We start from the raw sequence: 13640 nt of genomic DNA, 5'->3' as shown, positions 1-13640 counted from the left end.
GATGTATTTTTTTTAATGTTGAGTCAACATTTTTTTTTAGTTCATTATTCTAAGATTTCTACAGCTTATTTAGCCTTATTTGTTTAAGCTCAATTAACAACACATACATTGTGTAATTAGCATATTTTGATAGTTAATTGAACCCCTCAAATATATTGTTTTTATGCAGTTTATTTCATTTGTGCTCAATTTGCATAATAAAATCACAACATGAAACTTCCACAGTTTTCGTTTCTCCATCATCAAAAGTTTTTTTGGTCGGCTGTCTTTAATTAAATACAATGATATTAAGCTTTGAATAGTTGTAACTAGTACTGTATAAACATAAGTGCATTACGAGGGGATCCTCTAATGGTCAGTATGAACAGAAGGAATCATTACAGCAAGAAAAACATGTTTCAATGTTCATTTGAGCTCCTGACTGACTTAATGAACCTGTCCTTTAATGTCAGAGGCAAAGATTCAGTATTGATCACAACAACTGTGTATTTTGTCATTTTGACACAACTGAGCAATTTAAAGACTAAATAAATCTTTCCAACCTTCAGTACAAATGTCATTATTTCTTTGAGGCAGTGCAACTGAATTCCTAATAAATATCCTGCTTTTGTTTGTGAAGTTTTGGAAGCGTTGTTCCCCTTTCTTTAGAGTAATTATATATATGAGAATTATGGTATGAAATTACAGGGTCTATGTCATGAATTCAGGACCATAAATCAAAAAACTAATAATCTCTCATAAAATGGTTTATTTCTCCTCTTTGTGTGAGATGAATGTTTTTTGCACATGATCCCTGACAAATAAATGTAATAAACTTGAACTTGTACAATTCCAACTTGTTTGTATAATAATAAAGTTAGTTGTTATAATCTGGATGAGACTTGAATTACCCAGAAAATTACTACATGAATATTAGGCCTTATATGTCCTTCTGATTGTTATTATCATGCACTTTTTGTCTCCTTCACAGCTTATTTTTATGCTGATTCATCAAAAAATTAAAAAAAAAAAAACTTTATTTGTAATATTAACTCAAACATAAATCCAACTTCTGTGTTTTTGCTTGTCAGATCAAATTTGTTGTAAAATCTTAAAGTCTATATTATTCCTCTTTTTCTCTTCTTTTTAAACGTGAACTGGTCTGCAGATGAAAAACATATCAGCCGTTTAATATGAGTGATTTTACAGCCACCATTAAGATTAATAGAATCTGATCTGTGTTTGATAATTTATTATATTTTCCTTCAGGGCAAAATTCCCTCAAATTATTAAATGTTTGCTTGCAGCTGGAAAAAAACACCTAGTTACTATTGTTAAATTTAGTAACTGTTTTGTTCAGACTATTTATTTTTTTACATGCTATAAAACAAACTGTGTGAGAAAAATAGGGTTTTATGACTGTTTTAAGGGTATATGTTGGGATTCAGAAGTGCAAATGAGCTACTTCGATCAAAAAAATAAATAAATAAATGAAAGAAAGAAAATATGTGAATATTTTCCCTGTATTTACATATTCACATAAATAAATTTCCTGCATTTATATTTAATGAAATTGGCTGTCGGGCCTTTTAAATTAATGGCAGCATACTTCAAAGCATGTTTTCATTGATAAAGACTTCATACTTAATCATAAGTAAATATTGTATATTCATTTTCAGCACGAAAGTATTATCTTTTACTGCCTTTTGCTTGATGGATGTTCAGTTCAAGCATCTTTTTAGGATAATATTGTAAGTAAATTGAGTCATGCTATTATTTTATATCTGTAATTATCAGAAGATCCCTTCATTATGCACCAACAATGTAAATGATGGGATTTTACGACACATTTGGAAAATTGTGCAGTTATTTTCTGTGCAGAGTGAGTCGTTTGTCTTCCAGTCCACTAGCAGCCGCTGTTGCTCCAAACACACACTTAAAACCGTGTTAAACACAGAGGAAACAGGAACACACTGGGCAGTTTTTAACCAGAAGAGAGCAGGAGTGAAGAAAATTCTCCAGGACAGGACAGCACCGGGGATTCCTCACTGCAGAGGCCGGGACCGGAGCTCCGAGCGCCGGGGAGAGACGCACACACACGGCCCGGTGAATCTCTCTCGGGGGTTTGTTTGCTCGGAGCCCGACAGACAGAGACTGACACAGGAGGGAGAAGCTGGGAGACAGATGGAAAGATGGAGACCCCAGGTAAACTTTTCTTGTTGCGTGGCAGAATGAGAGACAGACACACAGACAGATAGAGAGACAGACAGATAGATAGATAGACAGGCAGAGAGAGAGAGACAGACAGAGAGACAGACAGGTCCGGTGTTGCAGTGAATGAAGCCTTTATTCTTTGTTTTGGTTCAAATTGACTGACTGTGAGTGTAAACTAACAGCAACACCCACCATTTATGCTGTAATTTATAGTTTAACCTGCTTTAGTTCTTTATTACTGGCAGTTAAAGAGGAAAACTGAACTTCAAATGACGTAATCTACCTGAGTACAGTGGTGGTAAATAACTAAGTAGCCTATTAAGTATAATGTTGAGGTACTTGTACTTTACTTGAGTATTTCCATGTGATGCTACTTTCTATATTTCAGAGGGAAATATTGTACTTTCCACTCCACTACATTTATTTGACAGCTTTAGTTATTCTTCACATGAAGATTTGACACAATGGATAATATAACAAGCTTTTAAAATACAACACATTGTTAAAGATGAAACCAGTGGTTTCCAACCTTTTTGTCTTTTGACGTCTTACAAAAAGCAGTGTGTAGTCGGGGTCACATTTCACATGTCTATGAGTTGTTAACAGCTCCACCAAATAGTGATTTTTCCCTCTAAGCTTCTCACATGCTTTCATTTCAATAAATGTTCAAATGATCCAATATTTCAGCAAAAATCAAAGATTAGAGAAAAAGTCCAAAAACTGAAAACAGATTTGTGTATCAGAACTTTGTTTTTTCTTCTTTCCTCTCCCATTAATCATCTCACGACCCCTCAGATTTATCTGCTGACCCTTTGGAGGGGGCCGACCCCTAGGTTGGGAACCAGTGGACTAAACTAGTTAACTGTATATAAAGTAGTGTAAACTAGCTCCACCTCCAGCAGCTACAACAGTAACATGCTGCTCTAACACTGATGCTTCACTATTAATAATCTAATGATGTCATATATAATAATATATCAGTCAGAGGGACCAAACCTCTACTTTTACTGCAATACTTTAACTACATCAAGCTCATAATACTTATGTACTTTAATAGGATTGTTCATGCAGGACTTTTACTTGTTATGGAGTATTTTTACATTACTGTATTGGTACTTTTACTGTAGTAAAGGATCTGAATACTTTTTCCACCACTGCTTTAGAATTACAGTTTAACTTTATCGTTCAACTCCACTACCTTTCAGAGGCAAACATTACTTTGTATTTCACTACATTTATTTGAGAGTATTATTTGTCTAAAGAGGATCTTTAACACTCACTCTCTCTGTTTTTTTGCAGTGTGAATAGCTAACTCTGCTAAGTTAAACAAGAAGCTAAGCTACGTCCAGGAACCATGGCGGAGAGGTTCAGTTTATCAGCCAACAGGCGCCTCATCGCCGGCCTGCTGGTTAACCTGCTGTCCTCCATCTGCATCGTCTTCATCAACAAGTGGATCTACGTACACTACGGCTTCCCCAACATGACCTTGACCCTCGTTCACTTTGTGGTCACCTGGTTGGGACTCTACATCTGCCAAAAGATGGACATTTTCTCTCCAAAAAGCCTCCCGGTTCGCAGGATCGTGTGGTTGGCTCTGAGCTTCTGTGGGTTCGTGGCCTTCACCAACCTTTCGCTGCAGAACAACTCGATAGGAACGTACCAGCTGGCGAAAGCCATGACCACACCCGTCATCATCCTCATCCAGACCACCTACTACAAGAAGACCTTCTCCACCAAGATTAAACTGACTCTGGTGAGGAGAGCTTTAGTCATCTTCTCACTACAGCAAGTCAATTAATCAATTAGTCGATTAATAGAAAATTAATCACCAACTATTTTAAAAATGCAAAACATTAGCTGGTTTCTCAAATGTGATTCAGTGATTTTCTTTGTCATACAACTGGTTTTCTTTGGGTTTTGGACTTTTGGTTGAACAAATCAAAACACATGAAGACATCAACTATGAACTTTGACTTTATAGTGGGCATTTTTCACTATTTTGTGACATTTTATAGACAAAAAAGATTAATTGAGAAGATAATCGTTAGTTGCAGCTGACTAAAGACCAGTCATCTAGAGTTCTACCACCGAACCCCAACCTGACGGGTCCTGAAAAAGTATCACATCTGTGGTGTTTTGTTGCATAAAGGCTGCAGGGTTTGGTTATTTTCAAATGCAATTTAGTAAGAAATTTATCTCTTTCTCCCTATAACTGTGCTGCTCGTCTGCATCCATGTGTTGAGTTCAAGTACATGTGCAATGTCCAGCGAGAGGAAGGAAAGAGGGCAGAGTTTAGCTAACGGTTTTCATTAGCTTAGCAAGTTACTGGTCAATAATGGATGAAAAATATGAGAAAAAGCTAAAATACATCTTTCAGCCATCAGGTTCAGCCGAGTCTGGTCTTATAGGACTTTTTTTGTCTTATTCAAGTCTGGCGACACTGATTCCTCTCAACTATTAAAAAAAAAACTTTTCTGAAACAAGCTCTGGAATGAAAGATTCCTCTGCTCTCAAAGAGGGTTTACGTGCACGTAAGAGTAATCTGATTACATTTTAGGGTTGAAGGCTTCTGCGGGAGGTTTCAGAACTCTGCTATGAATGAATGCACAAAGTTGGAAAAATATTCATCACTAAGCAGAAAAAACATCAATGAAGCCTTTTCTGTGCCGGCCAATGGAGAAGTGGGCAGGGCGAGTCGAGCGTTCTTGTTAATGACGACAAGATTTATTGCCTGAATGTAGCTGCTGTAACCTTATTATTAATAACTCTAGACCTGCAATGATTAATAGATTAGTGGCTTGACAGAAAATTAATCTGTAACTAACTCGATAATTGAGTTATGGTTGTATTCTTTTTTTTTTTTTTTTAAGCAAAAACACCAAATATTCAGTGGTTGCAGCTTCTCAAATGTGAAAAGTTTAAGATTTTTTGTGTCATACAGACTAAAAAAACAAAATATTTTGGGTTTTGGACATTTGAAGACGTTGCCTTGCAATAATCAGATTAATTGGTAATGAAAATGTTCTTGAGAAGAATTGAAATGATCCTTGTTGGGAGGTTTCTGGGCTGTTGGAGAAGTTTTCACAGTTCATTGAGGTGTTCATTAGTTTTCAGGAAAGATGTTGTCTAGTTTCTCTGTAATTTATCTCTCTCTCTCTCTCTCTCCAGGTGCCCATAACATTAGGAGTGATATTGAACTCGTACTATGACGTGCGGTTCAACGTGCTGGGGACGGTGTTCGCGTCGCTCGGTGTCCTGGTGACATCTCTGTACCAAGTGGTGAGTAAATCTACACGCTGAAATAAAACTTCTCAGAGAAAGACAAGTGAAATTGACAGGAATAAAATAAATCTATCTCTCTTCCTCAGTGGGTGGGAGCTAAACAACATGAGCTCCAGGTGAACTCCATGCAGCTTCTGTACTATCAGGTATGACTTAATCAGTAAAGACTATTGATAGCGTGACTGTAACGGTAAATGCAGGAGGTCACCAAAGTGAGTAGGATTGATCCTCTGGGGACCATGACATTGCTAGAGAGCCATGCCTTTACTGTTGTGGGTTAAAAGTAGTCGTATATGAGAGCAGAGACTCGTCAACAGCTCATCATCCATCTGCAGTTCTGATGTTTTTAAAATGCAGTGTTGACATATCAAGGAGAAGGAGCATGTTTACCCCTTAAACTTTACTCAAAAAACCAGCCGGTGTATTCTGGGTCATTTCAAGTCTTAATTGGTTTGTTTGTAGACGTGGGTCATAGCAGCAGTCGCACTGTGAGAATTTGGTCTTAAATTTCTGATACAGTCAGAGTTCGGCCTCAGGCTGTTTTTGATCACCAAAGCTCCAATCATCCATCGGTGGACGAGTCTTTTGATTGACAAGTAAAGATTTGACCTTTCATGATTGTCAACTTTCGTCTCAGACAGCCCAAAGTCGATCAGTGTAAAGGGGCAACTGTTGCACACTGTTTTGTTAATTTAAAAAGGTCCTGAAGAGCTTGCTAACTGTCAGTTAGCAAACATGGTAGCTTGTTAGCTCCTGTCTGAGTGATGTTAACACAGCGATTGTCCTGTCAGGCTCCTCTGTCATCAGGCTTCCTGCTCTGCATTGTTCCTCTGTTTGAGCCGCTGACCGGAGACGGAGGAATATTTGGATCCTGGTCTCTGCCTGCTCTGGTCAGATTCAACATCACACACACACACACACACACACACACACACACACACATTGTTGCTGCCAGCTCCACAGCGTGCGGTTGAGCAGAAGGATTTTGTGAGAATATCTGTGTAATTGCAAATTTGATGACTAATATTGAGATTGTGAATTATCCTTACCGTTATTGTGTATATCCATTAAACTCTAAGCTTTTATTGGCCTGAGTTTGTCATGTTGCCATGATAACGGTGTTGTGCTCTCGTCTCCTAGGTGACGGTTCTCTTCTCAGGCGTGGTGGCGTTCCTGGTCAACCTGTCCATCTACTGGATCATCGGAAACACCTCAGCTGTCACGTATCCTCAAACATACAGGGGCCCCAAAGAGACCCCCGGGGGTCTGAACAGTGTTTCAGGGGTGAATAGAAGGGCTCAGGGGGTTGAGGAGGGGGTTTCCAGGTCTGTAAGGTTCCAGGTCATCAAGGGCGTCAGGGCTTCTTTAGAAGGTTCATGGACGTTTTTGGGGCTGGTTAAATTTAAGGGGTTTCAGCCGTCTTCTTGAGAAGGTTTCAGGGCTGTGAAGAGCTTTTTTGGTCTTTTAAAATAGATTTTTAGAACTTCTTGATGAGGTCTCTGGTCTTCTTAAGAGGTTTCCAGAGGATTTAAGTTGTTTGATGGTTTCTTTTGGGGGGTCCTAGTCTTTGGTTGTCTTGGAGGTTTGAGGGCTTTCTGAGGTGCTTTCTAGACTTATCGGAAGTGTTTCAGGATTTCTCGAGAAGGTTTCTGATCGTCTTGAGGGGGTCTTTGGTGCTCTTGAAGAGGTTTTCAGGGGATTTAAGGAGTTTAAAGGGTTCTTGTTCTTGCAAGATACCAGTTTTCTTGAGGGGTTTTTTGGGGAGGTTGGAGGGCTCTTTGAAGACCTTTCCAGTCTTGTGGAAGGGGTTTCAGAACTTTTTAAGAAGGTTGCTGGTGTTCTTTTATTTTCTTGGATGATTGAGGTGCTTTTTAGTCTTTCAGAACGTCTTTTGTGGTTCTTGATGGGATTTGCTCTAGTTGGGGAGGTCTGGGGTCTTTGTAATCTTGTTGATGGGGTTCAAGAACTGCTTTAGAAGGTCTGTGGTCTCCAAGAGGAGGTTTCTGCTGGATTTAAAGGATTCTCTGGTCTTTTATGAGGCGTTCTTTGGTCTGCTTGAGGAGGTTTCAGGTGTTCTTGAAAGGTTTGTTGAGTTTATTAAGGGTTCCTGGAGGTCCTGAGGAAATTATTTTAGGTATTAGATTCATTTATTTTGAATAAAAATCCAAACTGATTTCACTCTGACGATGTTCTCTTCAGGTGGGTTTCGTATTTGTTGTTGTTCTCTTGACTCTCATCCGCAGCTACAACATGTTTGGTCACTTTAAATTCTGCATCACTCTGATTGGAGGATACCTGATCTTCCAGGACCCATTGTCACTCAACCAGGTGAGTCTTCTTGTGCTGCTCTGATGATTCAAACCAGCAACCGTCCAGTTACAATCCCTCATGTTTCTACCCATCTTCTTCCTGTCTCACTCTCAGGCTTTGGGGATCCTTTGTACTCTGGCAGGTATTCTGTCTTACACTCACATCAAACTGGCTGAACAGGAGGAGGGGAAGAGCCGCCTGGCCCAGAGACCGTAGGCTGACTCACCTGTCAATCAACTGCATGGACTGCCTACAGCGTGACCGGCTGCAGAGATCTCTTTATATATACATTTTATTTTATTATAAGTATTTTTTTAGCAGAGTAAAAGACTTTCATCGTGATTTCCTGAAAGGATTTAAGTGGGTACGACACAACAAGACATCCTCTGCTCGTCATGCTCTTCCCTCGCTCCTTTGCTCATCAACACTGATGATTTACGTTTTTAAGGGAAACTGAAGTTCATTAAATCTGGCAGCTCGACTTTAAGCTCAGCCACTGAAGGGAAAACGAGAAGCTGTCTTAACTTCATGAAACTAAAAACCAGAAGCATCAGACGAGACATCTTTTTTTTGTTTACACGATTTTAAAGCAGATAAAACATGCGCAACTTTTTTTTGTTCAAACAGCTTTTAGACAAGACGGATGAAGGAGGTCACATTCAGCATCGTTTCTTCCCATAATTCCCTGCTGCTGTTTGTGTCTTGCTGTCGACGGGGACTGGATGACAGTTGAGTAATCGATCAAAAGGAGACTGCAGGTTAAAGGAGCGGCGTTAAAGGACTATGATGGAGCGTCTCAACGGCTACAGTCATGTTTTATTGAGATAGGCAACAAAACCTCATTTGCTGTTGGAGGCAGACAATGAAAACACTATATTAATAGTAATGACATTAGTAAAATAACGATAGTAATATTTCCTGCTAGTTCTGTCCGTCCAGCAGAAAAGAATGGCAGCTCAAACCCACTCCCAAAACCAAATGTTTCTACATAATACATCATCTTTCATGTGTTTCTGCTCTTTGACGCTCAGACTGCACTGTTTGTTGGAAAATGTCCAGATTTATGACAGTAGACATGAAGGTAGAATCTATCGAGGCTGTTGGATTTGTTGAAGAAACTTTAGCTTAAATCAAATCAGATCAGATCTATAAAGGCTTTGTCAATGTGTTTGCTTTAAAGTGACAGTGAAATTAGACGGCAGTGGAATTAATGTTAATTACCAAATAATTAAGGTAACTTAATCTTTAATAACCTCTTGGCTGCATCATTCAAAACATCCAAACACAGAAAATAATGCAATACAAACAACTTTATTAATCCCACTAGGGGCAATTTGTTTGGAGCACACAACACGATAACGCACAAACAAACAAATTAGTAATATAATAAATAACACACAAGAGGAATTTTTTTTAAAAAAACACCAGGGAGCCTTATGTGGAATACAAAAATCCATAAATAAGTTTGATAAACAAGTAAAAAAGATGAAAAATGGAAAGAGTAGGCTGTCTATTGTATTATTATTTGGCAAAATACAGATGGCCTGTGTTTAAATCCATTTTTTTTTGTTTAAAGTGAGTTTAAATCATCATTTACACACAAATCCAAATCTCTCCTCAAACGTACATCAACACTGACGTGGAACAACAGTTAAACTACGTATCGTCAAGCTGTCTCCATATATTATACCAACAAACAGCTGCCAACCGATCAACCAGTATTATCCACCGCTGCTGTGTATTCATACACACTGTTGAGCCTAATTATTAATAACTTTGCCTTTCATTTTTTTACACTCCTGCTCTGTGTTTGATTCATTCAGTGTGAACAGAACAGTTACCTGATGGGTCAAACAGCAGAAATGGCGACAATGTGGGTTTATAATCTGTTTTTTTTTTTTTTTAATTGTCAGTGATTAAATAGATTTTTCTTGTGTTTTAAGGTCTACAACATTTTAAGTGTCTAGTTTCAGGCTGCTTTTAGTCTCATTCAGTATTACTTTAATTATTATTTTTATTTTATTTGCAACAGTTTTTGACAGAACTTGTTGAATTTTGATGATTCAGTCGCTGAACTGGAATTTCTATGATTTTATTATTTGTATTTTGGTGAAAACATTTCAGATTCCAGGAGGCGTCTCTGCTCTGCTGTCGTGGTCGCTGTGCAGACGGGTTAAATATGCGGGAGGTCAAAGTTCAAATCGGTGATCAATCCCAGCTTGAGATCTTTCGTGTGTTTAATCAGAAGGTTGTTTTACAGTCTGTGATGTACGTTCAGCCTCGCCGCATGTAGTCTGACTGCACCGTGGCAGAGATCCAAACAGAGCGCGCTCAGTAGCTTTCACTATTTTAATTTCACTTTACCGTGTTGAACATGTTCAGTCTGCTGAATAAAAAACTGATTTTGTGATTTTACAGGTGTTTGGATTGTTTCTCTGCTGATTGACCGTTTCCATGGATACATACATGCATGTATTAGTAATCCTACTTACATAAAAGTATAAAGGTGTTATCGGCAAAATGTACTTAAAGCATCAAAAGTAATGTGCAAAATTACAACATTTTACTGTCGTAGCTGGTCAGTAATTGAAACTACTTGATGCAGTTTGGTAGTGTGCTCCAGTGGTTCCCAACTTATGGTTCATGCCCCTCAGAAAGGTCACAAGGTAAATCTGTGGTGTCGTTAATGAGCTGATAGGAAAGTGGAAAAAAAGTTATGCTACACATTTTAGTACTCGTTTTTTTGTAACCTTACTTAATATATTTGATATTTATACTTAATATAATGTTTGATATATATCATCTTTAATCTTAAACAATGCACTGTATTATAAAAAGCTTTGTTTTTTTGGTTTTTACACAATATTTTATTGAATTTTCAAGAAAATAATATAAAAAGACAAATGACAGCAGTGAAAGATTATAACATCACAAATCCTAAGAGGTGAAAAGATAAAGAGGCATGTAAACATCTCAAAGCTCGGATACATTACAAGGATCAGGGACTAAACAATTAATGTAAAGCAGTAAAATACCCAGGAGTTTTTGAACATGTTAAATCCTAATTTGTAAAGTGAGTACTGTATTGTAGGGTAAAAAATACAATATTCCTCTCTGAAATGTTGTTGAGTAGAGGTTTAAAATGAAAACACTCAAGTACAAGTACCTAAAAATGTACGTCAGTACAGCACTTGAGTGAATGTACTCAGTTTATTTCCACCACTGCAGACGTGTTTGGTGTTTAACTGCAGGCCTTAAACTTTGAGATGTTCGTTCTGAGTTAAACTGCAGCAAGTCAGCAAAAGCTGTAGAAACCTGTCGTACAGAATGTGAACATGGTTTCATTTCTTATAACCACACCTGAAATGTAGTTTCCCTGTGAACAGCTCTTCTGTGTAGTTTTCCTGTGGCTCTGGACTGAGCTCTCAGTGCAACTGTACGTGTGTATGTGTGTGTCCATACTGTGTCAACAAAGCTACAAAAGCAGCTCTGTTCACACACACACGCTCTAAAAGTTTTCAGGGAGGAATCGACAAATGAACGAATGAGTGGAAATAGTGTTCGTTTAAAAATATTTGTCGTCTCCTGAGGAGGAAAATGTGAGAGCTGTTGGTAAAATAAACTCACAAAGAATCTGTTCTAGTTTAGTCTAAACTGTTTTAATGTCAGTTAAGCTGCATTAGTTCACTTTGGTTTGATCTACCACTTTAATAAATTAGATCAGTGCAGCAGCTTAGTTCTTTAGTGAAGTTAAATTCTCTAATTTTGTTATAATACTGAACAACAATACTTCTGGTACTTCTACGACTGTTTGGATGGACGTGTAGCAGCTGGACTATAAAGCAGGAAGCTTGAGGCGGAGGTTCGGTGCAGACCAACCAGATGTTTATTTCACCCTTAATGAAGACACAGTACAACAGTTAAAATTCTCCCCATAAAGTACTGTGGACCACAAACAGCATGTGATCCTGACAGCAGCAGTGCTTGATGGATACTGGCAGCCTTATATAGCCTGCCACTGGTAACAACCTGGACCCCTACCACAGTACAGGGAAATCTGCCCCTCCCCTAACATCAAAACTACACAAAAACAACAAATACATTAAAATACATTTATACTACACCCATGTCAAATAGTTAACCTAATCTAGATTTATGCTACACATTATGATAGAATCATAGAAAACCTGAACAGCAGATTAAAGTACATTAACACCCCTACACTAATTACCACATGGTATCTCCCGGAACCTTTAAATTGGTGCTCAGGAAGCCTGGGGAGTCTTTTAGCCCGAACACCCTGGAGAGGAGACACAACAGAGGTGAGTGATCTACATAAACATTATATTATTACACAATCAAGCCACAGATCACTATATTCAATCCACCATCATTTTGGCAAAGTTTGTACCACAATGAGCTCGTTATGTTGAAGTAACCAAACTAGCCTCACTGAGTGCTTATGTCTGTCTCCACAGGTTTGGCCTTCAATCAGTTCCAGCTGAGGCAGCTACAGGACACACATCATTAATAAATGCAACAATCTCATTAAAAAAAAACATTCAACCCTTCAAGCTTGTGCCTTATTATTTTTAGCGGTACTGTATGCAAATTATGCTACAAAATACTGGTAATGAAGAGGAGCTTCATTACAGTCAGTGGTAGAGGAAGTATTCAGATCTGTACTTATGTAAAAATGGCATTATTGCAATATAAATATACTCCATTATAAGTTAAAGTCCTGCATTGTTACTTGAGTAAAACTACATTAGTATTATTAGCAAAATGAACCAAAAAAGTATCAAAAGTACTCATAATGCAGAAAAATGGATGTACTAGTTTATATATTATGTATATTACACTGTAAGACAATTATTGCTCATACATTAATGTGTAAGTAGCATTTTACTGTTGTATTTGGTTGAGGTGGAGCTAGCTTTTTTTTTTTTTACTATATTGTGTATGTACTTTAATCAATAATAATGCATCATGTTTTATAATCAGAATCAGCTTTATTGGCCAATTATGTTTGCTCATACAATGAATTTGACTCTGGTTTCTTGTGGCTCTCAACGTATTTACACTCAACAGTGTTCAGGAAGAGACACAATGGACATACACAAGTATGTGAAAAATAGATACATACATACAGAAACAACAAATAAACAACAACATAAATATTGAATGAGTGAAAAAGAGTTAAGTTACTTTATATACATAAAGTAGAGGGTTATGTACAGTCTGCTTAAATATATATTTAACAGTAATGGATGATACATGTTATTGCATATCTTGTATTTTAAAGAAACTAATATGAATATTTATAATTTGTAGGTACCTTTTTTTGTTACGGCACCAATCGCTAAAGTAACAAAATCTGTCAAATTAATGCAGCGCTGTAAAAAGTAAAATATTTTCCTCTGTGGTGGAGTTGAAGTATAAAGTAGCGTCAAATGGAAATATTCAAGTGAAGTACAAGTACCTCAAATTTGTATTTAAGTACAGTACTTGAATAAATGTACTTCCTCCCAGCACTGCATATAGTATTATCTGTATATAGAATTATCTGTAACTACTGTAAACATACCAGTGGTAGAAAAAGTAAAGTATCAAAAAAGTATCAAAGGTAAAAGTACTCATCATGCAGACTGTCTTCTTTTCGAGTGTTATATTATTATAATATATTATATTGTTTGTTTTTATCACTAACAAATACATGTTAGAGCATTTTATTGTTGTAGTTTATCGTTGTGGTGCCAATTTTAGATACTTTAATAGTAATAGTACTGCATCATATTACCTAAGTGTATCATATGATTTTTAAAATAATAATAATGCACTTTATTCATGGAGCG

General features: G+C 37.3%; 1 protein-coding gene across 1 annotated transcript; it reads left to right on the top strand.

The window, feature by feature from the left end:
* Nucleotides 1-1929: 1929 nt before the first annotated feature.
* slc35e3 (solute carrier family 35 member E3) lies at nt 1930-9195 on the top strand. Its single transcript, XM_042403955.1, has 8 exons — nt 1930-2184; nt 3493-3946; nt 5362-5472; nt 5562-5621; nt 6267-6365; nt 6616-6698; nt 7719-7803; nt 7900-9195. Exons 2-8 carry the CDS (start codon nt 3548-3550, stop codon nt 7999-8001), a joined length of 939 nt encoding a protein of 312 aa, XP_042259889.1. The 5' UTR covers nt 1930-2184; nt 3493-3547; the 3' UTR covers nt 8002-9195.
* The last annotated feature ends 4445 nt before the right edge of the window (nt 9196-13640 follow it).

This window comes from Thunnus maccoyii, chromosome 23 (assembly GCF_910596095.1).
Source record: "Thunnus maccoyii chromosome 23, fThuMac1.1, whole genome shotgun sequence".
Classification (NCBI taxonomy): domain Eukaryota; kingdom Metazoa; phylum Chordata; class Actinopteri; order Scombriformes; family Scombridae; genus Thunnus; species Thunnus maccoyii.
This window is presented reverse-complemented; position numbering and strand designations above follow the sequence as displayed.